The 23,724-nt window shown below is 38.7% G+C and overlaps 1 protein-coding gene across 1 annotated transcript; it reads right to left on the bottom strand.

Moving 5' to 3' along the window:
* Positions 1–10,865: 10,865 nt before the first annotated feature.
* Positions 10,866–22,998, bottom strand: PM20D2 (peptidase M20 domain containing 2). Its single transcript, XM_039232165.1, has 7 exons — positions 22,439–22,998; positions 20,233–20,381; positions 16,731–16,873; positions 15,529–15,683; positions 13,417–13,552; positions 11,548–11,655; positions 10,866–11,334 (listed from the first exon to the last, which is right to left on the bottom strand). Exons 1-7 carry the CDS (start codon positions 22,892–22,894, stop codon positions 11,180–11,182), a joined length of 1,302 nt encoding a protein of 433 aa, XP_039088096.1. The 5' UTR covers positions 22,895–22,998; the 3' UTR covers positions 10,866–11,179.
* Positions 22,999–23,724: the final 726 nt, after the last annotated feature.

Here is a 23,724-nt window from a genome sequence, read left to right on the forward strand (position 1 = left end):
ATACTGTCCTGTAATACAATTTAATTACCATGACATTCATGTGAAATGTTGGGGTTCAGAAGCGACTGGTCATGAAAGAATTCTTGAGACTGGTGCAAAAAATGTGGTTTTTATTACAGCATGGGGACAGGACCTTTGGGCAGAAGGAGTTGCACTGGGGTTGTGAGGAGCGACTGATTATATACTTTGAAGTTGGGAGGGGCTTAGGGATAGGGTAAGTCTCTAACGAATTTGGAAGCAAGGTTTCCAGGACCTTGCAGTCTGTCTAGTAAAACCTTAGTCATGAGACCCTTCGGACGTGTATCAGTGGGCCATATATTTGGAGGATGATTGCTAACATATTATATTGTAGGGAGGGCTAGAGATAAAGTAAATTTGCAAAGGGAGTTTTGTATGTTAAAGAAGACTTACAGGATCCTGGAGGTCCGGCTAACATCAAGCTAAGGTTGCTTTTTGCATCAAGGGAATTGAGCTTCTGGAGGAAGATCATGCTGCCTATCTCAAGTACTTGCCAATGGGCTGTAAGTTGTAAGGAAGTTGTGGTTGGTTTGTTTTTTTTTCCTTTTTGCCTTTGTCCTCCATATCAGCATTCCTCAAGCTGGACTTCTACTTTGGGGTATTCACTGCATCTGGTTTGGTTTTTTTTGTTTTTTTTTAATTTTTTAATGTTTTATTTATTTCTAGGAAAGAGAGAGAGAGACAGCGTGAGGAGGGGAGGGTCAGAGAGAGAGGGAGTCACAGACTGAAACAGGCTCCAGGCTCTGAGCTGGCAGTCAGCACAGAGCCTGACGCGGGGCTTGAACCCACGAATCGCGAGATCATGACCTAAGCGAAAGTCGAACGCTTAACCGACTAAGCCACCCAGGCGCCCCTGGTTTGTTCTTTTTTTTTTAATGTTTATTTATTTTTGAGAGAGCAAGCGAGCTGGGGCGGGGAGGGGGGGGGAGCAGAAGGGGGGAGAGAGAAGAGAGAGGGAGACATAGAATCAGAAGAAGCCTCCAGACTCTGAGCTGTCAGCACAGAGCCCGACGGCAGGAGGGGCCTTAAACCCACCAATTGCAAGATCATGACCTGAGCTAAAGTTGGAGCCAACTAGCCACCCAGGTGTCCCACTGCATCTATTCTTAATTAGGATAAAAATACAATTTGATTCTCGCAACTCAAATATCTCCAGAGCAGTGTTAGCATCACCCAGGAACATGTTAGGAAAGAAAGAATCTCAGTGCCCGCCTTCTGCCTACTCAGTTAGAACCTGTATTTTAACAAGATCCCTTAGGTGATTCTAGTGGGCCAACCCAGTAGCCCAGACGGTGAAAGAATTCACCCGAGGCAAAACAAGAGTTAGAAGTTTACTGAAACCATTGCAAGGGAGCAGCAGGCTGGACAGCGAAGGAGAGACTGTCTGCTGGGAGGCAGTGGTGAGGGGCAGTTACAGGGTAGAGTAAGGGGACATATGGAATGTTCCCTTTTTTGGCAATATTGGAAACTGCTTCACTGTAAGTAACCCATTAGTCAGGGCCAAGGGCCAATGGCTATTTCAAGGTGGGTCACTTAATGAGCCTCTTTGTATTCAGCTCTGTGTTCACTGTAGGCCCTTTTACCTTGCTCAGGTTTCCATTGCTCAAGCCATTGCCTTTAACGGAGGCTTCCACAATTCATATGTACATTCAAATTATCAATGCATTGAACTATGATCACATAACCATACATCTTTGATTATCATTCACAGGAAGTGACAGAAGAGCTGCATTCATACATTCAACAACTCAATATTGAGTGCTTACTATATGTGCGAAGCACTGTGTTAAGAGCTTTGGCTAATTTGTTGATCTTCATCAAATTGGTCAAGTACTGCCATAAAGTCTACAGCCCTCAAGCACCAAACGCAGCATAAAGAGTACAAATGCCTTTACAAAATGGGAAGAAATGTTTGTCCTAGAATCTCTAAAAAAAATATTTCTCAGGGCACCTGGGTGGCTCAGTCGGTTGAGCATCCAACTTCGGATCAGGTCATGATCTCATGGTTTGTGGGTTCGAGCCCCACATCGGGCTCTGTGCTGACTGCCAGCCTGTTTCAGATTGTGTCTCCCTCTCTCTCAGACCCTCCCCTGCTCACGCTGTCTCTCTCTCTCTCTCTCTCTCAGAAATAAAACATTAAAAAAAAGATTTAAAAAATATTTCTTTACCACAACCCTCAGCTGAGTTAAAAAAAAAAGTTTCTTAATTCTAAGGGTGTATGAATCTCGTTACTTGGGATCTAAGTGCAGATTTGGGAGGTGAATTTCCTTTCCTTTCCTTGTGTGGGGATAATGGGAGGGGGCATACTTGTAAAGTTCAAGTTATAAAAAGCAGAAAAAAACTTCGTAAGCCTATACATTTTTATATAGCTGCCATCCTATTTTATATAAATTGATTTGGATCCTTTTCCATTATATAGCATGGCAATTTTCCTATTAAAAACTCTATATTTTGCAGCCATTAAAATCATTCCGTAGTTTAAATATACAAGGAAATCTTTCCCTTAGTATTGGATAAAAGATAATATGGTGATGAATACTCCTAGACATATATTCTTGTCATACTCTGGACTATTTCCTTACATTAACAATAAATGTCTGGAATGAATGTTGATTTGAGGTCAAAATTCTTCATTATGTTATAGTGGTGTGATTCTAGGCTCCTTGCTATGACTTTAAAAATGACAAATGGGATTAAACTACACCTTAGAGGTGTTTGATAATATAGATATGGAACCCACTCATACTAATTTAAGAAAGAAATAGAAGGATACAGGAGAATCTCACAGATTAAAAAAAATAGAAGTACAGCTGGACCTGCTGAAAACAGGAAAGATTTCAGACAGCTTTTGTTTTTAGGAAGTACAGTATCTTTTTCACTTTTCTGGGTGATTGCTGTCTTTGCTATTAAGATTGTCCTCAGCACATCCATGATCTTCAGCTCCAGAGTTACTGTCTTTAAAATCCTAGTTAGTGCTCATCATCTAAATGACACGGCCACCCCATTCTGAATTCCCAGGAGATCTCATTCAAGAGCCTCCCCACCCGTATCAGAATTCCATTTCAGGGCACCTGGGTGCCGTCAAACATTGACTCTTACCCTGACTCTTTCATTTCAGCTCAGGTCATGACCTGAGCCCCACATATGCTCTGCATTGTCAGCCTGGGATTCTCTCTCTCTCCCTCTCCTGCCCCTCCCTACCTTGCATGTATGCTCTCTCAAAATAAATTGTTTTTTAAAAAAGATAATAAGTGGGGCACCTGGATGGCTCAGTTGGTTAAGCATCTGACTTTGGCTCAGGTCATGATCTCACGGTCTGTGGGTTCAAGCCCCGCATTGGGCTCTGTGCTGGCTCGGAGCCTGGAACCTGTTTCAGATTCTCTCTTTCTCTCTCTCTCAGAAATAAATAAAACATTAAAAAAAAAAAAGATAAATAAGTATGGATGTGACAAATCGAGGTGAGGACAGAAGTTTTGTTACTGAAATTATGTTGTCATTTTAGAATTAGAAATTTCTACTTTTCTTATTACTTGGAATTAATTCAGGTCCAAGCTTCTGTTAACTTTTTTCTCCTTTGATGTCCTAAATTCATTTTTGTCCAATCTTGGGTCATTAGAGAAAAGAAAATCGTATTTAGGCCAGAACTCAACAGCAACATGGAGTCACTCATTTCAAGCAGGGGTCTGTGTCAAGCAATAACACAAGCAGTAGAGGTATTGCGGCTACGAGATATTGTCAGGACCAGCATCAGCTGACACCCCAAAACTGGTAACAAGCAGAAGCAGAGGAGGTCTGTAGGGCCCAAGACCCATGAAATCCCTTTAAAAGGGGGGAGGGGTTTGCAACAAACTGTCCTGCTCTTCAGACATGACCCTCTGTCTGACCACTTAGAGAAGGCAGCTGTCACCCACGGAAGACTCTGGCCAATTGATCTCTCAACAGAAATGAGTTCCTTCACTGCTTGAACGTAATAAGTGCCGAGAGCTGACCTGGACTGGACCAAGGCCTTATCTCAACCGAGCACCCACAAACTGACTTCATGTTGGGATCATTTCCTGCATGCTTGTTGTTGTGTGGCTTTGTCATGCTCTGCTCTGTGTGCTGTGAAAGAAACCAAGTTAATCACATGGGGAAATGTCATTGAGTTTTGAATTCTGAATCTGCTTTATGATCACCTTTGCTTTGTGACCGAATCAAGCGGACGCTGCGGAAAGACAATTTGTGTGCGTCTTTGTAGTGTGCTCTTGACAACATGGCAACATCAGAGGCTGGGGAACATGCACTAAGATCTGACTGGAGATGGCTGCCATCTCTTTCTGCCAGGGATTTTCTATCATAAGCTCTTCATATGTGTGTGTGTGTGTATGCATCTTTTTTTTTTTTTTAATGGAACCTTCTCTTATAGAACATACAACATCTCTTGGGATGTACGGTTTTCCTACCACAACCATGATCTGCCTGTGAGGCGTGTGTGTCAGGTCAGATGACAAAGAGTACACACGAAGTGATCATTCATCCTGAGGCCACAGCATTTACAGGCAGTGACAATGCTTGAATTTAGGTTTGGTATTCCTTGAATAAATTAAGCTCAAATAGGAAAACCTGAAGTTTTCGAACTGCTTTCCATTCTCGAGCTAAACAAAATGCTGCATCAGACATCATTGACACAACAAATAGATAAAAGTTCAAACTCTCTAATGTAATTTATTGTTCTCAGGGGGGCAATGTCTTCTTAGTCTTTGACCAAAACAAGATTCTTGTCTATGTAAGACCCTGACCTTACATTTCTATTTTATATTTCTGAGGTTTATTTTTTAAGGTGATTGGATGCTTTGATCCACTGAACGAACCAAAGCTAATCTTACCTTTCAATCATTGGAAAAAAGGACTGGACCCTATTTTGAAAGCCAGCCTAATTTTTCTCATATGAAGACACTTGTAATTTTTTTCACATGAAGCACTCATTCTTCACCATCAGTGAGAATCTAAAAACCTGTTCTGTTGCATTTTAATTACATAAATTACTTTGTATTCATGTAGAGTTGAAAAAAATATTTTAGTAACATTCTTTTTTTTTTAATTCATTTTTGAGAAAGAGAGAGAGAGAGAGAGAGAGAGCAAAAGCAGGGGAGAGGAAGAGAGAGAGGGAAACAGAGAATCCCAAGCAGGCTCCATGCTGTCAGTGCAGAGCCAAACTTGGGGCTTGACCCCACAAACTGTGAGATCATGACTTGAGATAAAATCAAGAGTCAGATTCTTACGCCTGAGCCACCCAGGTGCCCTGAAAATTCTTTTTAAAGAAACTTTAATACTATAATAGTGTTATCACTTACCACGTACAATTTGCATTGGCATTTTTCAGTTTCTGAAACTAGGGAAACATTCATTTTTAAACAACAGAACTTTAAAAATTGTCAATTATATGAATAATATGACTTTTTAAAAGTTTATTTATTTGAGAGAGAGAGAGAACAAACGGGAGGGGCAGAGAGACAGAATCCTAAGCAGGCTTCGCACCATCAGCACAGAGCACAACACAAGGCTTGATCTCACAAACCACGAGATCATGACCTGAACTGAAACCAAGAGTCAGATGTTTAACCAACTAAGCCATCCAGGTGACCCTAGTTTTTTACTTTAGGTAAACTCCACACCACATGTGGAGCTTGAATTCACAACTTTGATATCTACTGACTGAGCCAGCCAGGCACCCCAACATTTATAGTTTAAAAGTAAATCATCATCTGTAAAACTGATGAAATAAGTGAATAATAGATCACAATTTATTTGGGTAATTGTACTTTAGCTTCATTTATTTTCTTTTTTTTAAAATGTTTTATTTATTTTTGAGAGAGAGACAGAGTGTGAGCAGGGGAGGGGCAGAGAGATAGGCAGACACAGAATCCGAAGCAGGCTCCAGGCTCTGAGCTGTCAGCGCAGACACTGAGCGGAGCTCGAACTCACAAACCATGAGATCATGACCTGAGCCAAAGTCAAACACTTAACTAACCGAGCCACCCAAGCACCCCTAGCTTCATGTATTTTCTTATCTGCATATACACACTGAAAAAAAACACAAGACAATTGCTATTAAACATATTTATTATCACTTTAGATTTTTTCATACACACTTTCATCTGTACATATTAGAATATTACAAGAAACTACTATTACCTGATAGTAGTAGCGACTGCTTAATTTAATATATTACCTTCATACATATCAAAATGCATCATCCTCAACTACATCAATGAACTGCCTGAAGTATGTAAAAAAGATCATTTATCATAACTAACAATCTTTATAAAGAGTTGCTAGCACAAAGATAACTGATTTCTTTTACAAAGAACATTTATTTTGATAGTTTGAAGGCTAGTATGCTATGCAGGATATTTTCCAGAAGAGATTTTTCAAGTAAAAAGTAATAAATGTATAAAACACAACTATCAGAAAGGTTCTTTTTAAAAAAAGAGTATTAGATAATTATTCTTTAACCAAAGAATTTTAATATCAATTTCTTCTATCCAAACAAACGGACATGACTCAGGTATTTTTATTTATTTTTTTGACTCAAAATTTATTTTTTCCTCAAAAATTTCCAAGACAGTAGCTTTCAGATGATTTACGTTCAGATGAAGTAAATCTTATGAGGACTCCCCACTAACCACTAGCTTTTTCAGGCATAAGCTTATTCTTCTTACCACCCCGTGCTTAGAAGTAGGCAGTCCTCCAGAAACATTCACTGAACTCAGCTGCTGAGATTATAACTGTTAAAATATCAACATAACGTATCAACAAATAAATAGGCCTTTGGAAGACTGTGGGAAATCAAAACACTTTCAGTTTATACAAGTACTCATAAACACATGAAAATGTTCTAGTTTATCCTAAATGCCTCAGCCCTTTTGAGTGCTATACAAAGAAGCAATTAAAAGGATACATTTCCTGAGTAGTTCATAAAATATGAAAAGCAGTCCAAAAAGAGGCAAGCTAAATATTAGCTATACTCCGTCCTATTATGTGGTACATAGCAATTTAGTAATTAACAGTACCACATAATTGTTTTATTCACATTCTGTCGTCAGGCCTGCTTTTAAAGTTAAATCACTGAAACCATTTTCAGTCTGTAATTAAATTTAAATCATCAAATTGGCTTCTGCCTTTTAAAGTCTATTAACGATACTGGAGGAACAGACTTTCATTTTAGGATGTAAGCAATGAAAGATCGTTAAAAGGGCGTGTAACAAAAGCATTTTCCATAAAAACAAAGACACCTTACACAGGTCCACCTACATGTCTAGTTTAGGTCAGAAATGAGGTCAATATTTTAAAAATCATGTAATTTTAATCTCTGCACTAAGTCAGCTTGGCCTTTTGTCCCCCAAGAGTCAGGCTTTAGTGTACCGGAAGGAAACCAGATATGCTGAAAAGATCCTGGCTTCAAACAATACAAGATATATTGATGTATTAATATACAGATCTACAGTCTACTGGAGGAGTAACAACCAGCATTGACTCCAAGTGACAATTAAGTGTCATCATTCAACTGTTTCTAGGAGAAAAACTTGGTTGCCCCTTTCCTCAGAACAAAGACACAATTTTTGTCAAAAACAAGATACTAAGTTATGGATTTTAAAAAGTCCTTTTCATTCATTAACCTCCTAAGAACAAGCAATCCTCTTTTACGTATGAAGAGTTCAATATAACCCTTCCTTATCTCAAAGTGACACTGTGCGCCTGTAACCTAGTGCTTCCTTGTTTATCTTCCAAAATCTCTGGAGATTTAATGTATCCTGTGAGGACCAACCAACCATGGTAATTTAAGCCAAGTATAAACGTTTATGAAAATTCAGCATTGTTACCTAGGAAACTTGCCACTGAAGTACGAGGGTGTAGAAAGAACTTAGTTCCAAAAGGAAAATCTGTATTACAAAGGAAGCAGTCTCCTAAATTCAAATGGCATAATGAAGATTAACGATAACTGGTTCCTCTAGAATGAGATTTTGACTTCAGCATTTATGTATATAGTTATTTATACTTTATGGTGTTATGTGTCTCAATTAACTCACTGGTATATAAAAAACCGAAAGGGATTTAAAAATCTGAATTATACTAAATACCATCAAAGTAAAATAATATAAAATGTCAAGGTAAGATCTATTACTAAAAAATACCCGAAACACCACAGGCACCTGGGTAGTTCAGCTGGTTCAAAGCATCGGACACTTGATTTTGGCTCAGGTCATGATCTCATAATCCGTGGGTTTGAGCCCCATGTCAGGCTCTGTGCTTTCAGCAGAGCCTGCTTGGGATTCTCTCTCAAAACAAATAAGCTTTATAAACAACAACAACAACAACAAACACCATACTTCTAGATAGACTCTAGGGCATCAGTTCTCAACCTCTTCTGAGGTGGTAAATCCATGACATGTTCCAGTGAATAAACCCATGTTCTGACCAGAGTTTTCATAAACTGGAAGGAAAACACAGCATTACAGAACTCAGATGGGATGCAAATCTCAGTGGCACATCACATTCTGGCTTACGGTAGACAGTGCTGGTGCAGACTATACCTGCACCGCAACTGCAACTCCACACCTCGTTCTCTCATGCGAGAATACTTCTCAGAGTGGCAAGTGAATTGGTAACAATGTAATTGCTAACCTGAAATTTTCTCTAATTTGTTTTTAAAAGTAAATTAACCACAAACAAAACACAAAATACTTTGTATGAATAACAATGAACTTGTGACACTTCACAAAAAAATAAGAGAACATTAGTGTGCTGGGTTACCTGTTAACAATCACTGTTCTAGAAGTGTTTGTTTGTTCTTCTTGTTATCAAGTCTTTAGAAGATAAAAAGCGTGCCCCTTGGAGTATAGGGCTTATATAAGGCATTTGAAACCTGTAGTTGGGAAAGTTATTAAGTTGATAATGAGGAAACTAATTCCATCCATATAAACAGGTGATCTTGAACACACCCAAGTCTCGGACTAAAGCCTCTGCTGATCCGTTTCCTGTCTGTAAAATATACACCAGTGATGACTATTTGTGGTTATAAATAGCGAGACAAAGCATGTCACTGAAGATCCAGTTCTAAAAGCCGATGGAAAGAGCTGTAAGGCTGGCTTGCATCCAGGAGTCTTAAGGCACTAGGGTAGTTGTATCTCAGAGCAAAGTAAATGCTAAAAGAAACAAACTTCTGAAACGCCGGAACTCCAAAGACAAACTGCCCACGCATTACAGCGGTCAGTGCCAGGGCACTGCCATCTAAACCCTTTCTCCACATTTTCAATTCAGAGGCTTGAAGTTTTATCTTAGCAGAAGATCTGATTATATGATGTAAGTCAAAGAGAAAGATTTTATTTTACCGTTATATAGGACAAAGACTGGTAAGCTTTTTAAAGTAAAGGGCTGCATAGTAAATATTTTAAGTTTTAGAGGTCACATGATCTGTTCTTGGTCTCTGATACTTTTTTTTTTTCCCCCTAGGACCCCTTAAAAATGTAAAGATTACTTTCAGCATGCTGGCCATATAAAATCAGGTGCTTACCCAACGAGGCCATAGCTTGTAGTCCCTTCATATAGAAGAAAAGCAATTCTCAACTACTAACTCACCCCTAAAATATACGTTTCTTTTATTTTCAATTTTAAATAATTTCAGATTGGATAGGAATTAGAGGTTCCAAGGACTGTAGGAATAAGTGATCTAACTTTCCAAGTGGGAAGCTCAAGGTTCAGGAGCCCTGAGTGACTTGCTTGTAGCAAAGAGGCCAAATGCTTACTTTTCTCTTTCCCTTTCCATTTTTGGAATACATTCAATTTTGAGGAGTTCCTTTAAAACAAAGTACTAGAGTTTTAATACATTCACAGCTTAAAGTATTTATTTTGGTAGGTACTTTTTTCACATTCTTTTATTACGTTCAAGAAATTCACACTGAGAACCAAGAAAAATCTTAGAATACTTTTAAATTAATATTGAGAAAGCATGGGGCCTAAGGAGGTTTAGAATTCTGTCCCCTAAATTCAGTACACTGGACAGGCAGGCTTATGAGTAGAAACCTGAATAGGGCTGCTGGGCAGAGGTGACCAGTTATATGACACTAACATTCAAAGCAAATGGACACTGCTCCCTTCTCATGAAGTCCCTCGAGGGTACGCTACCAACTAAACACTTCACAGGAAGAGTCTAACCCTGTCTGTCTATATGTTTTCCTAATACAGAAATATGGAATTAGGAATAGCACTTTAATACCACTTCTCGAGTTAATTATGCAAAAAAAAAAAAAAAAGAACATTTCCCATTTTCCTTCAAATGGTAAAATTGAAGATTATTCTTTATACCTGAGTTTCTGGTTGTTTCCCACAGTATTTGTGATTAAAAACCTGCTTTTATTGTCAACGAAAAGATTCCCTAAGTCAACACAGATATAATCAGATATTCAAAATGAACTTTTCCTAAATTTAGAGCCTGAATTTTAAACTATTTTAATTAAAACTATTTTACTATACTATACCAAAAAAAGAAAGAAAGAAAGAAAGAAAGAAAGAAAGAAAGGAAGGAAGGAAGGAAGGAAGGAAGGAAGGAAGGAAGGAAGAAAAAAATCTTTCATGGGTCAATTCTGAATTAATAAAGTTTGAAATCTCCTGAATCTTTTAAAATACAGTTACACAACATATGTATTTATAAAATACTATCACTGATAAACCATGGATCACCCAGGTTGTTTAAGAAATGCCATCACAAAAGAAATGGAAAAAGAAAAAGGAAAAGAAAAAGAAATGCCATTACAGGGGTGCCCGGCTAGCTCACCCCTGAGTTTGTGAGTTTGAGCCCCATACTGGTTGTAGAGATTACTTAAAAAATAAAATCTTAAAAAAAAAAAAAAGAAAGAAATGCCATCATAGATCAGCTCAAACGCAACAACCCCATGAGATCAAGAATTGCACACTCCTCCAAATGGGCCAGTCCCCTGGCCCCTGAAAATTTTCACTTTAGATATGAGGTAATGTGTTTTCTCCACATCATGGCCTCACTTTTCAGGGAAGAGGAATTTGACTCCCTTAAGACTAAAATTAAACATACCCTCCTCGATCATTAAAGAAGATTCAAGAAAAAAATCAGTACTTCTTAGTGATCTGTAAGTGGCTCCTAGATCTTTTATTCTACTGTATTTAAAAACTCTTCTTCTTGAAGTTTCAACTTAAAGTCCTCTTTGATTCTCTCCAGCAACTCTGGTTTAAAAATAACATCCAACGCAGTCATTGCCAGAGCTTTGGCCGTACGCAAAGTGTAGAACTGGGCTTCTTGTGACCCTAAAAGGTGGAGAAAATAAATGAAAGAAACCTCCTTATTTATTAAAAATTTATATACTGGTTTTCAGGTTAGCTCTTAATATTTAAACCGCCTCTCCAAATGCTCACCACAATACAGTATTTTCTGAGGCGAAGTCAGCTCATGAAATAACATGGAACTAGTACCACAAAAAGAGAGCACATGCCAGCACATTCACTTCTAATAACACGTACCTGCAGCTTCAGTATATTGTTCTGTATGATTCAAGGCATTAGATCCAATGTAAAAATATGGATGAATCCCAGGAACCACAAAAGTAACATTTCCAAAATCAGTAGATCCTTGGAAAGGTAAGATAATCCATGAATTTCTAATTGTTAGTTGAATAGATGACAGACTATACTCATCCAATCTCTACAGCACCAGGAATGATTTACCACTCCTTTCCTTCTAGAAACTCTCTACTCCTTTGGCTTCCATGACTTCTTTCTCCTGATTGTCTGACCTTTTCTCTGGCCACTATCTGTCTCCTCTAAATTGGTTCCTTTGACTGTTTCCTGAGTGCTGGCAACCCCCAGGGTGTCACCTTTGGGCTTCTTCTCAGTGTACCTGGGCAACCTCACACACTTCTATGTTTTCAATTACTTTTCAGATACTGACAACTCCTATATCTCCAACCTAGACATCTTTTAGGGGTTCTAAATTCAATAGGCTACTGAACAGTTCCCCTTAGAAACCCCGTAAGCACCTCAAACTTAACATACTAATAATATATACCAATATACCATACCCCAACCTGCTTTCTGTTGAAATCCTTATCTCGGAGTGCCTGGGTGGCTCAGTCAGTTAAGCGTCCGACTTCAGCTCAGGTCATGATCTCACGGTTCGTGGGTTCAAGCCCCGCATCGGGCTCCGTGCTGACTGCCAGCTCAGAGCCTGGAGCCTGTTTCAGATTCTGTGCCTCCCTCTCTCTCTGCCTCTCCCCCACTCCTACTCTGTCTTTCTCGGTCTCAAAAATAAATTAACTATTAAAAAAAGAAAGAAATCCGGGGCGCGTGGGTGGCTTAGTCAGTTAAGCGTCCGACTTTCGCTTAGGTCATGATCTCACGGTTAGTGGGTTCGAGCCCCGCGTAGGGCTCTGTGCTGACTGCCAGCTCAGAGCCTGGAGCCTGTTTCAGAGTCTGTGACTCCCTCTCTCTCTGACCCTCCCCTGCTCACGCTGTCTCTCTCTCTCTCTTCTAGAAACAAATAAAAACATTAAAAAAAAAAAGAAAGAAAGAAATCCTTATCTCAGTAAATGACATAAATACCCCATTGCCTTGGCCAAGTCCTTTTGAGTTCACCTCATCAGTATCTATTGTTATATTTTAGGAGATACATCTCTGACATGCAAACATATTAGTAATGAACCTTTTAAAAAAGAAAAAATCTGGGGCACCTGGGTGGCTCAGTCGGTTAAGCATCTGACTTTGGCTCAGGTCATGATCGCACGGTTTGTGGGTTTGAGCCCCATGTCGGGAGCCTGCTTCAGATTCTGTGTCTCCCTCTCTCTTTGTCCCTCCCCTGCTTGCATGTCCCCTCTCTCTCTCTCTCTCTCTCTCAAAAATAAATGGATATTAAAAAATTTTTTTAAATAAAAATAAAATGGGAAAAATATCTAAAATAGCCCTCAATACAATTATTTAAAATCTAAGTTGTTTAGTAAACAACCATAATAGTTACTCCTCAGCAACTGGCATGCCTCCTCATAACTGCTTGCTAGCCTGCTTACTGAGGACTGACAATGAATTAAAATTCTATTTCTCCTTTATGCAGCTTACTTAAAAATTAGAACCATGCAAATTTAAACACTAGAAATATTTAGAATACAAAGGAAAAAGTATGTTGGCTATTTCTAAAAGCAAATCTGCTTATTTAACACTTTACATTCACTGAAGAGTTCTTTAGTTTCTCTCCCCTAAACATTAAGTTTGTGAAAAATATTGTTAAAATAAGAGCAATACCTCTCTACCTCCAAAGCTGGTAAACAAAACCATTTAACCAAAGATGGTATTTTCCTTCCTCAAACAGCACAATATAGTATATAGAGAGAACCTGATTACCTGAAGGGCCATTCAACATTGCATCTTCGGAAATAAATTCTATTCCCAGTTTTTTTCCATTTTCAATATAAGCTTTCCATAGGCTCTTATTGGGAAGAACATTGTAATAATCATGTGCTCCACCTTTAATTTCTACCTAAAAAAAATTATAAAACAAATTCTGAAATAAAAAACTCAAATTCACTATCTATTTTTCTAACCAGCAAGAGGTATAAGAGGGTACGCTTTCCCTTACAGATATAAATTCTCTTAAATATTTTACCTTAAAAAAATCTGTAATAAGACTTCTCTCAGACCCTATCCCCTTCATGTTACATATGCACCAAACCACATGACATCATCTCACCCTGCCAGCCAGTAAGTCTCAACTTCAGTAACTTAAATAAAGTGTGGGGGGAACCCAGGAATCTCCATTTTAAGTGGCACCCCCAAGTAATTCTGATGCAGGTGATCCAAAAAAACAGGCACTGAGGAACACTGCTCTAGGCTGCAATCTCTTAAAGAAAAAAATTAAGCTTTATTCATATTCAAAATATAAGCCAACACTGATACCAATGACTGGTCCAAAAGGTACCCTAAGAGAGGCAGAAGGTTTATGGTGAAGAAGGGTTGGCTACGGTCTTCACTTATTATTTGTTTATTTTTAAAAGTAATCTCTACACCCAATGTGGGGCTCGAACTCACAATCCTAAGATCAAGAGTTGCGTGCTCTGCCATCTAAGCCACCATGAACCCCATGTCCTCATTTATTAACTTCAACATTTCAGTGTTTATAAGCAGTTTATAGGTACCCAGTTAGGAGAATTTATAGATTTAGTTTTGATTAAATCAAAATGGGTAATGTTCTGCAAACTAAAGGCAATTGTCATAACATCAGTAAAAGTCAATTATAAAATGGCAGAGCTGACATTTCTTCTACTTTTAGCAACATCTAAGTTAGAAATAATGACACCCAGGGCACCTGGGTGGCTCAGTCGGTTAAGTGTCTGACTCAAAATAAACTTAAAAAAAAAAAGAATAAATAATGACAACAGAGTCATATATTACAAGTCAGCCAAAATATAAAAACTTATTATGAGACTATTTAAAATATAGATTAAAATCCAATAAATATGAACCTTATTCTAAGAGAATATTATACCTTCAGATACTGAGTTAATGATAATAGTTCATGTATTTATTCTATCAATATTTATATTTATAATTATAAATAAGGGATAAAGATTAACTTTTTACTCTCTGGACAGTTAACATATATGCTGTCTGAGAATCACTGCTACTGTGAGACACTATTACTATCTGAATAAATCATATATCTCTAGTCTAATGAGAGCAGAAACAAATAAGGTAGTTAAGTATGAGGTCTAGGTCCTAACTCTTTAATTTTCACAAGAATCCAGAGATAGATTATATTATTATCTCCCTTTTTCAAGAGAAAATGGAGGCCCAAAGTTATTAAATAATATTTCCAAAAGTTAAAAAATCAGGAGGCTGAGAGGCACAGATTCAGATCTTGTCTCTCCCAGTAGACTACAAGCTCCACCCCAGGCAAGACTGATGTAATTCTGAGACTTCTCATTCTGCTATATACCCTACGAGATTGGTACAGAAATGTCACTGACTTTGTGTTTTAAATGAACAATACTTCTTCTTCACTAACTTTTGTGTCTATTTTAACTTTCATTCCAGCAAGCCATAAGTATTTATATCGTTACAGCACATATCTAATAATTACACCCAAAATACCTTTTGCTGATTTTGCCATAAAGTTTCCTTGATAGAAACTATACTGAGCAATTCTGAAAACACAACTGCCAATAAGAAAGGCTGTAACTTGCAAAAAGGCAGGGATGTTAGCTCAGCATTATCAAGAATGATTCTAATTACAGTGCAATAAGATGACTATAGTCCTTTCTATGTGGGCACTGAGTAAGATAAATACAAATTAAAGACTTTTCACATCACCCATCAGTCAATTGATATTAAATACTCAAAACATTGCCAAATGAAAAAGGGGCAAGTTAGGTTCTAATCTAATTTAACAATACTCCAACTTAACAACCCCACATATACCTCTGATTATAACTTAGATTAACTCTTAGAAGTTCTTACTGTACATCCAGTAGCCAAAGCTGCAGCTCTGAAGCAATCTTCTGCCTTTTTGGTCAAAACTGGAAGTTCTTTCATTGAGGGTGCACGGAAGTAATAGATTAATTCAGAATAAGAAGGAATGATATTGGGTTTTACACCACCGCTTTTTATTATGCCTATAAAAGGAACCAAATTACTGAAATTAAGCTTGAAGACCATTTCTTTAAGTTTAAATACATCCGTAAAGTTCTCAGTCAATATATTCAAGAAGAAAAACAATTTAAATTTATTAGCTTCACAGATATACCGATCAAAGATTTTGATGTGCTGTACAAAAGTTTTTCTTTTTTTTTTGTAAAAAAGTTTCTATATATAGGGTAATAATTTCTGGTTAAAGGAAAAAACTGTCTATACATACTTAATTCAAAGGAATTAAATAATGTGGAGAAATTACATTGCATGACTAAAAAGAAACTGATAGAAATTTTTATAACAATCTTTAGATTTCCGAAAGAGTTTTAGTTCAGTAGGCTTAATAAATAATAGTTATACATTCTGATAAACTTTTGACTTAAAAGAAAAAAATGGTATAAGGTTATAATTACCCTTGTATTTCTAGAATCCTATGAATATTTTCAATGGCATTTGGCTCTGGGAATATAATTTTTATGCCAGGAAGAAACCAATGCAGGTCAAAGATCACTAAGCACTATTAACTGTCAAAACAAATGCATTTATTTGGAATTACACTGAGAAGAAATACTTATCCATTCAAAATAATAACTGAAATAGATATATAAAAATCTAAATTTATTTGACTTGCTTTAAAAATTATTATTTTACATATTTCTCTTAGGAAAACTAAGGAAATTGGTAAAAGTTCAATTACAAACAAATTTACTTTTATTTATTTTTTAAAATGTTTTTTATTTATTTTTGAGAGAGAGATAGAGACAGCATGAGCAGGGGAGGGCCAGAGAGAGAGGAAGACACAGAATCTGAAAAAGGCTCCAGGCTCTGAGCTAGCAGTCAGCACAGAGCTCGACATGGGGCTCGAACCCACAAGCTGTGAGATCATTTCCTGAGCCAAAGTTGGACACTTAACCAACTGAGCCACCCAGGCGCCCCTAAAATGTTTACAATTTTTAATAATTACATACGAATTACATTGCACTGAAATATATTAAGCACCATCCATTACACAAAATACTTGACATTCATACCGTGAACTCTCCAGGTTGGTTTCAATTGCTGTCTCAACACAGACAGGTTGTTGTAGGCGAGAACGGCAGCATCTAATGCATTTACTCCTTCCCAGGGATATGCAGCAGCATGAGATGCTTTTCCATAGTATTTCACAATCACGCTAAGAAACAAAACATCATTTGGAATTACTCTTTGCAAAGTCACCAAAGAAAATCCAGGTACTGTAATTAGAATTACCCAACAACTATTCAGAATTAAGTCACACCGCTGGAATTTTTATTTGCAAATCATTTGTAGAAATAACATAGCAATTTATATACCTTAGTTATAGTTTACTATTATGTAATACAGTGAGTGACACAAAGAAAGCATTCAAAAAAAAAGAGAAAAAGAAATAGAGAGAAAAAGAGAACTTTGCTCAACCAACCCCCTGTAGAAATTAAATTTGTACACAGCTCAGTTCAAACAAACATGCAATTCTGTATTAGGCACTGGAATTAGAAAAAAGAGGGCTCCTGTCATTCACACCACGTCGTAATAACTCTATGGAAAAGGTCTGCAAAACTCAGATAATTCTGTCTTGGAGGAGCAGGTGAAGAAAAAGAAACAGGTGACACTCTGAAATTAATTAAGACAACCACTGAATACCAGATTATACTCACAATATTATAAGATATTCTAGCATTAAGTCAGTTGTTTCTGACCAACATTTATTAGTGTTCCAAAACACCTGCATCACTAATACCTCAAAATTTTATCAATTATTGTTATTGCACTTCCAGAGAGTTCTCATGCCAATCTAACTGCTCAGATACAATTTAAAAATTAAGGGTTAAAGAAAGGATTGCATATTAAATAGCTATTTATAAAGAGGACTTGTATAGGCAACACTTTTTAAGCCTAACTAATAGTATCCACATTTAAATTACTAAAAAACTATTCTAGATTTATTTTTTTAATATACTAGATTTAAGAATCCTTGGTATGCTCATAGTCCTTGATGAATTTCAAACATTCTGTTGGCAAAACAAAAACAAGTTAAAAGCATCCAAATATATTTTTAAGATTTTAGGATATTTGTTAGTTCCTTGATATATATCTTATCACCATCACCTTAAAACTGGAATTTTAACTGGTGATAAATATAAAATGGAAAAGGATGACCTTTATGAAAATGGCTCCAGCACCAGTTCTTCCAGGGTTCAAATATATGTATGATTAAAACATAATAGGGGCACCTGGGCACCTTCAGTCAGTTGAGCCTCCAACTTCAGCTCAGGTCATGATCTCACAGTTCATGAGTTTGAGCCCCACATGGGGCTCTGTGCTGACAGCTTAGAGCCTCGAGCCTGCTTTGAATTCTGTGTCTTCCTCTCTCTCTGCCCCTCCCCTGCTCATACTCTGTCTCTATCTCTCAAAAATAAATTAACTTTAAAAAAACAACAATAAAAAACCCCCCAAAACACAACAAACTACAGAAAAAGAAATGTTAATGGTTATTTTTTTCAGCATAGTGTTTTAGCATATTTCAAAACATTTTAGAGAGCATATTTTATTTTTTATTTATTTTTCTAATTTAAATTCATGTTAATTAATAGACAGTGTAGTATTGGTTTCAGGAGTAGAATTTAGTGATGCAACACTTACATACAACACCCAGTGCTCATCATAACAAGTGCCTTCCTTAATGCCCATCACCCATTTAGCCTCCCCCCCCCCCATTCCACCTCCACTCTAGTAGCCCTCAGTTTCTTCTCTGTATTTAAGAGTCTTTTATGGTTGGTCTCCCTCTAAGAGGAAAGTATATTGCAACTCAGGCCTATCTCAAGAAGCAAGAAAGGTCCCAAATACACAATGTAACCTCACACCTAAAGAAGCTAGAAAAGGAACAGCGAATAAAGCCTAAAGCCAGCAGAAGAAGGGAAATAATAAAGTCTAGAGTAGAAATAGATGATACACAAACAAGCAGAAAAAAAAACCCCAAAACCCCCAAAAAACAAAACAAAACAAAAAAACCCAGAACAGATCAATGAAACTAAGAGCTGGTTCTTTGACACAGAATATGAAGCAGGCTCCAGGCTCTGAGCTGTCAGCACAAAGCCCAAAGCGGGGCTCCAAACTCACAAACTGTGAGATCATGACCTCGCTGAAGTCGGACACTAAACCAACTGAATCACCCAGGTGCCCCTCGTTCTTTGAAAGAATAAACAAAATTAATAAACCCCTGGCCAAAATTGATAAGAAAAAAAGCAAAGAATCCAAATAAATAAAATCACAAATGAAAGAGGAGAGATCACAACCAACACCACAGAAATATGATTATAAAAAATACTATGAAAAATTATATGGCAACAAACTGGACAATCTGGAAGAAATGGACAAATTCCTAGAAACTCACACACTACCAAAACAGGAAGAAATAGGAAATCTGAACAGGCCCATCATCAGCAAAGAAATTCAATCAGTTACCATAAATCTCCCAACAACAAGAGTGCTGGGCCAGATGCCTTCCCAGGGAATTTCTACCAGACATTTAAAGAAGAGTTAATACCTATTCTTCTCAAACTGTTCCCAAACACAGAAATGGAAGGAAAACTTCCCAACTCATTCTATGAAGCCAGCATTACCTTGATTCCAAAACTGAAGATAACACTAAAAAGGAGCATTATAGGCCAACATCCCTGATGAACCCAGATGCAAAAATTCTCAACAAGATCTAGCAAATCAAATTCAACAGTACGTTAAAACCATTATTTATCAGGATCAAGTGTGATTTATTCCATCTGACTCTTGATTTCAGCTCAGGTCATGATCTCACAGTTTGTGGGATTGAGCCTGGCTTTGGGCTCTATGCTGAGTGTAGAGCCTGCTTGGGATAGTCTCTCTCTCTCTGCCCCTACCTTGCACACATACCCGCTCGCACCCTCCCTGTTTTTCAAGATAAATAAATAAACTTAACAAAATCAAAAGCAAGAGCCAGACCAACAATGTATTTAGCAGAATATTTAAGGGGGAAGAAAATCCTCCTTTAAAATTCAATTTATATGTGTACCTATTTAGGTTTATAAATATGCTCAAAAAGTCCTGGAAGGATATATGCCTCTCAAGAAGGGACAAGATGCAGGAAAGGTGGTCAATATGGACATAGAGAGCATGCATGTACACAGAGAAGGGGCACAGAGGATCCCACGCAGGGTGCACACTCAGCATGGAGCCCGATGCGGAGCTCAGACTCACAACCATGAGGTCATAACCTGAGCCAAAATCAAGAGTTGGGACACTTATCCAACTGAGCCACCTGGCTGCCCCATGCACTATTTTAATAGTCCAATTATAAACACCATCTCAAATAGAAGAGGCTTACCAAATGTTATTCAATGGAAATCAAGTAAGGCATCACATCATTTTTCAACTTACTTTTCAATATATAAATATGGGGTTTTAGTCTCTAATTAGGACATAGAAATATTTTAATAGTCTGTCTTCCACTAAGGAGCTTATTTCAACTTGATTACTCACTCATGTTCAGCCACATCAGGTAGATAAGCAGCATTCTCTTGGGATGGGTGGGCCATAAAAACAACATCAAAATTTTTAAAAGCCCCTGCTTCAATTAAATCAATTTTGCCACCACCATCTTCTTCTGCAGGGGTTCCCAGGACAACCACCTAGAAGGATACACCCGTGTCAGAGCAAGACGACAACAACAAAATCCTCGCAGGAAAATATCAAACAGGGTCCCTTGCATAGGTATTCACAACCTAATTAAAGTCCTTGAACTATGGAGACAGGTGCACTCTGACACTTAAGTAATATAGTGGGTATAAATCTACGGTGCTAAGTTAACCACAAATTTAAATTTACATTATTATACCAATTTGGCACAAAATATGCACCAAAGCTATAGGAAACTTTTCCTATATCACTAAAGGCAAAGATGAAAAAAGATAAATACCACATACTGAATTCCTCAAAATTCTTTAAGACTTCTTAAAGCTTCTTTTTGACTCAGTCTTTTAGTAATGTATATAATTATTCATAAACACTTTACTGGTTAGGAATTTCCAGTTGCTTATTAGTTATCCCCACAACAACCCTGTGAGGTAGGTGAGCGATGTGTGTCATCCTTTCAGGGAGGTCAAGGATGGGGGTTTCGAGGCATGGAGTGAAGTGTTTTCTCTCAGGACACACTGCAGTCTCCAGGCAGAGCACGGGTTAGAAGTTCTGATCCTCAGACCTGAACTCTGATTTCCTTAGTGAGCTAACTCATTAAAAGATCTTAACTCACTGAACCTTTATAAAGAGCATTAAGTAAACCTTAACACCACAGTTAGAAACAGCCGACTATTACACAAACTTACTAATTCGATTCCACCAGTTCAACCAGGCAGATTTACTGGTCACCAAACACCTAATTAAACAAAAGAGAACTTTACAGAATAAACATTTTACTTTGATATTTAAGCTTAACTTCTTCAATCAATTTTTAAAAGCAAAGAAAAATTATAAACATCTAACACGCTGTCAAAGATCATATAGAGGAATATAATGAAACAAGTTGGAAAAAGTATTGGCTTGTTAAGGGAATCAACATAAATTCCATTTTCAGAGAAGACCTTACTTAAACTGTGCATTACCATTCAAATGTGTACGTTTCCCAAAGTCAGCCTTCTTTGTAAATTATAAAGCACTCAAACTCGTAAATTAACCTGCTTTTTACTCTGAACCCTTGACTCCTTAAATTTGATGACTTCAAGTTAAATCTTGCTGACGTCTCTGAATCTTTCATAAATCTGGTTAAAGTTAAATCTCTCCCGTGTTTCATGCAATAACAATGGACACCCGCCCCCACCAAAAAACAAAAACCTACCCAGATGCAAAAACAAGCCCCCAGAAACAGAAAAGAGAAGGCAGTTGAAGGGGAAAAGCCACAAAAGATGCAACTGTTAAGATAAAAAGGGAAAGTTTCTGACATTGGAAAAAAATGGGCTACAGAATATGAAAATAAAACATCAGCCTTGCCCTTATTACAAGTGTTGAATTTTAGCTAGCAGAATGAAAAATACAGCATCCGAAAAAACACAGTAACACCAGATTATACTTGCCCTACAACAAACATAAATGACAATTTCCCCCAAGTAAAGGAGAAATTTCTTAAAATCAGGAAATAAATATTAAAACTTAAGGATGAACTCATCTATGTAGTAAAAATTCATTCACTTCCCCACTTTTTGAGGAAAGGTTTGGCGGTTGTAATGACTGAAAAATCCCTATCCAAATACCAACGATTCGAATCACAACAGCTCCTACGACTGTCGCAAACAAAAGGGGTTTTGGAGCCTACTACACAGGGGCTGGAGGTTTCCCTACAATAACTACTTCCAGAGACTGAGCAACCTCGTCAGCAAATCGCGGTTACTTCTGTTACCAAAAATAAATCACAACGAAAACCAGGCTTGGTCCTAAGTTCTTTCCTTAGGGAGAGTCTACTCAATCGTTTACAACTGCAGAAAACAAAAATCTGCATAAAGTCGCTGAGTCGGCACCTCGAGAACTACTGACTTTGATCCGTGAGTTCTGCCTTCTGACAAAGGCGAGGCCGGGTCTCCCAGGGGGCGGATGCGCACGGGAAGCTCCGGGTGCCGCTGTCCCCGGGTCCCACCGTCCCCGGGTCCGACCCGATCTGGGCAGGCGATGAAAATCGCGCGCCAGGGCCCCACCTCACCTTCACTGGCGGAGGCGGCCCGGGGAGCCCCTCCAGGGCCCCCTTTACGCCCAGCGCGGCCGCCGCCCCGACCTCGGCGATCAGGTTGTGGCCGCAGGCGTGCCCGATGCCGGGCAGCGCGTCGTACTCGCAGAGGAAGCCCAGCTGCAGCGGGCGCGGCGCCGCGCGGCCCCCCGGCGGCTCCCACTCCGCGCGGAAGGCCGTGGCCAGCTGGTAGTGCGGCTGCACGACCCACGAAGCGGCCGGAGGCTCGCGCTCGAAGAAGCGCGTCAGCACGTCGTGGGCCCGGTGCTCCTCGTAGGCCAGCTCGGGCTCGCTCCAGATCGCGCGGCTCAGGGCCCCCAGGCGCTCCGCCGCCTCGTCAATGCGCTCCGCGGCGCGCAGCTTCAGCAGCTCCAGCTCGTAGACGCTGGCGCAGGCGCCCCCCTCCACGGGCCGCTCCTCGCCGGGTCTCATCGCTCCAGCAGCCGGGAGTCCGCCACCGCTGCGCTCGACCGGCCGCTCGCTAGCTCCCTTTAAGCTGCCCTGTGCTCCCGTGCACGCGCCCGGCGTCCGCGATAATCGGGGAGGGGCCCACAGCTCGGCTCCAAGGCTCCCGGGGGGAACAGCTCCGGGGCCCCGCCTCCAGCGCCCCGCCGGTCCGAGGTTCGCACCACATTCGGCTGGCAAGGGCTCCGCCCCGGGCGGGGAGCGCTAGGAGGAAGAGGTGTTCTGGGACTCGTCCCTCTTTCATCTCCTTGGCAGTGCTTAAGACTGAATTATGCTTTCAGGTCATTATCACTTTTCTGTTGTTGCTTGTTTCCCACAGCAGCAGAATGAGAACGTTTTATTTAGTTAATTGGCATCAGAGACCAAGTGGAACATAGTCCTTGAAAAACGCCACTCTCCTTTCTAAAATACTAGTTAAAAGTTACGCAAGGTTTTTAGTTCATAAAACTAGATATCAATATAAATGCTATACAAAGAACACTAGGCTATAGATAATCTATTAAATTGTTCAGTACTTCTTGCGGTTGCTGTGTTATCTAAAAGTTTTCTTATAAGAAAGACACTAGTGTCTAGAAAAGCACCTGGAGTATAGTAAGGACTGGATATGTAATTAGCTATTAGAGTCTATCTGAGTAGATAAGAACTAAGAATTTTAAAAGGAAGGTTTGTTTAAAGCCCAAACTAAAAGAGTTAATAAAAAGATTTATGGTAGTCAATATTCATACCATTTTGTTGACGTGGGTTTTTGATTTGAACATAGTAACAGCTATGAAACTGATGCTGAACTCATGATGTGT

Source organism: Hyaena hyaena, unplaced genomic scaffold (genome assembly GCF_003009895.1).
Source record: "Hyaena hyaena isolate Hyena2069 unplaced genomic scaffold, ASM300989v1 scaffold_66, whole genome shotgun sequence".
Lineage (NCBI taxonomy): Eukaryota > Metazoa > Chordata > Mammalia > Carnivora > Hyaenidae > Hyaena > Hyaena hyaena.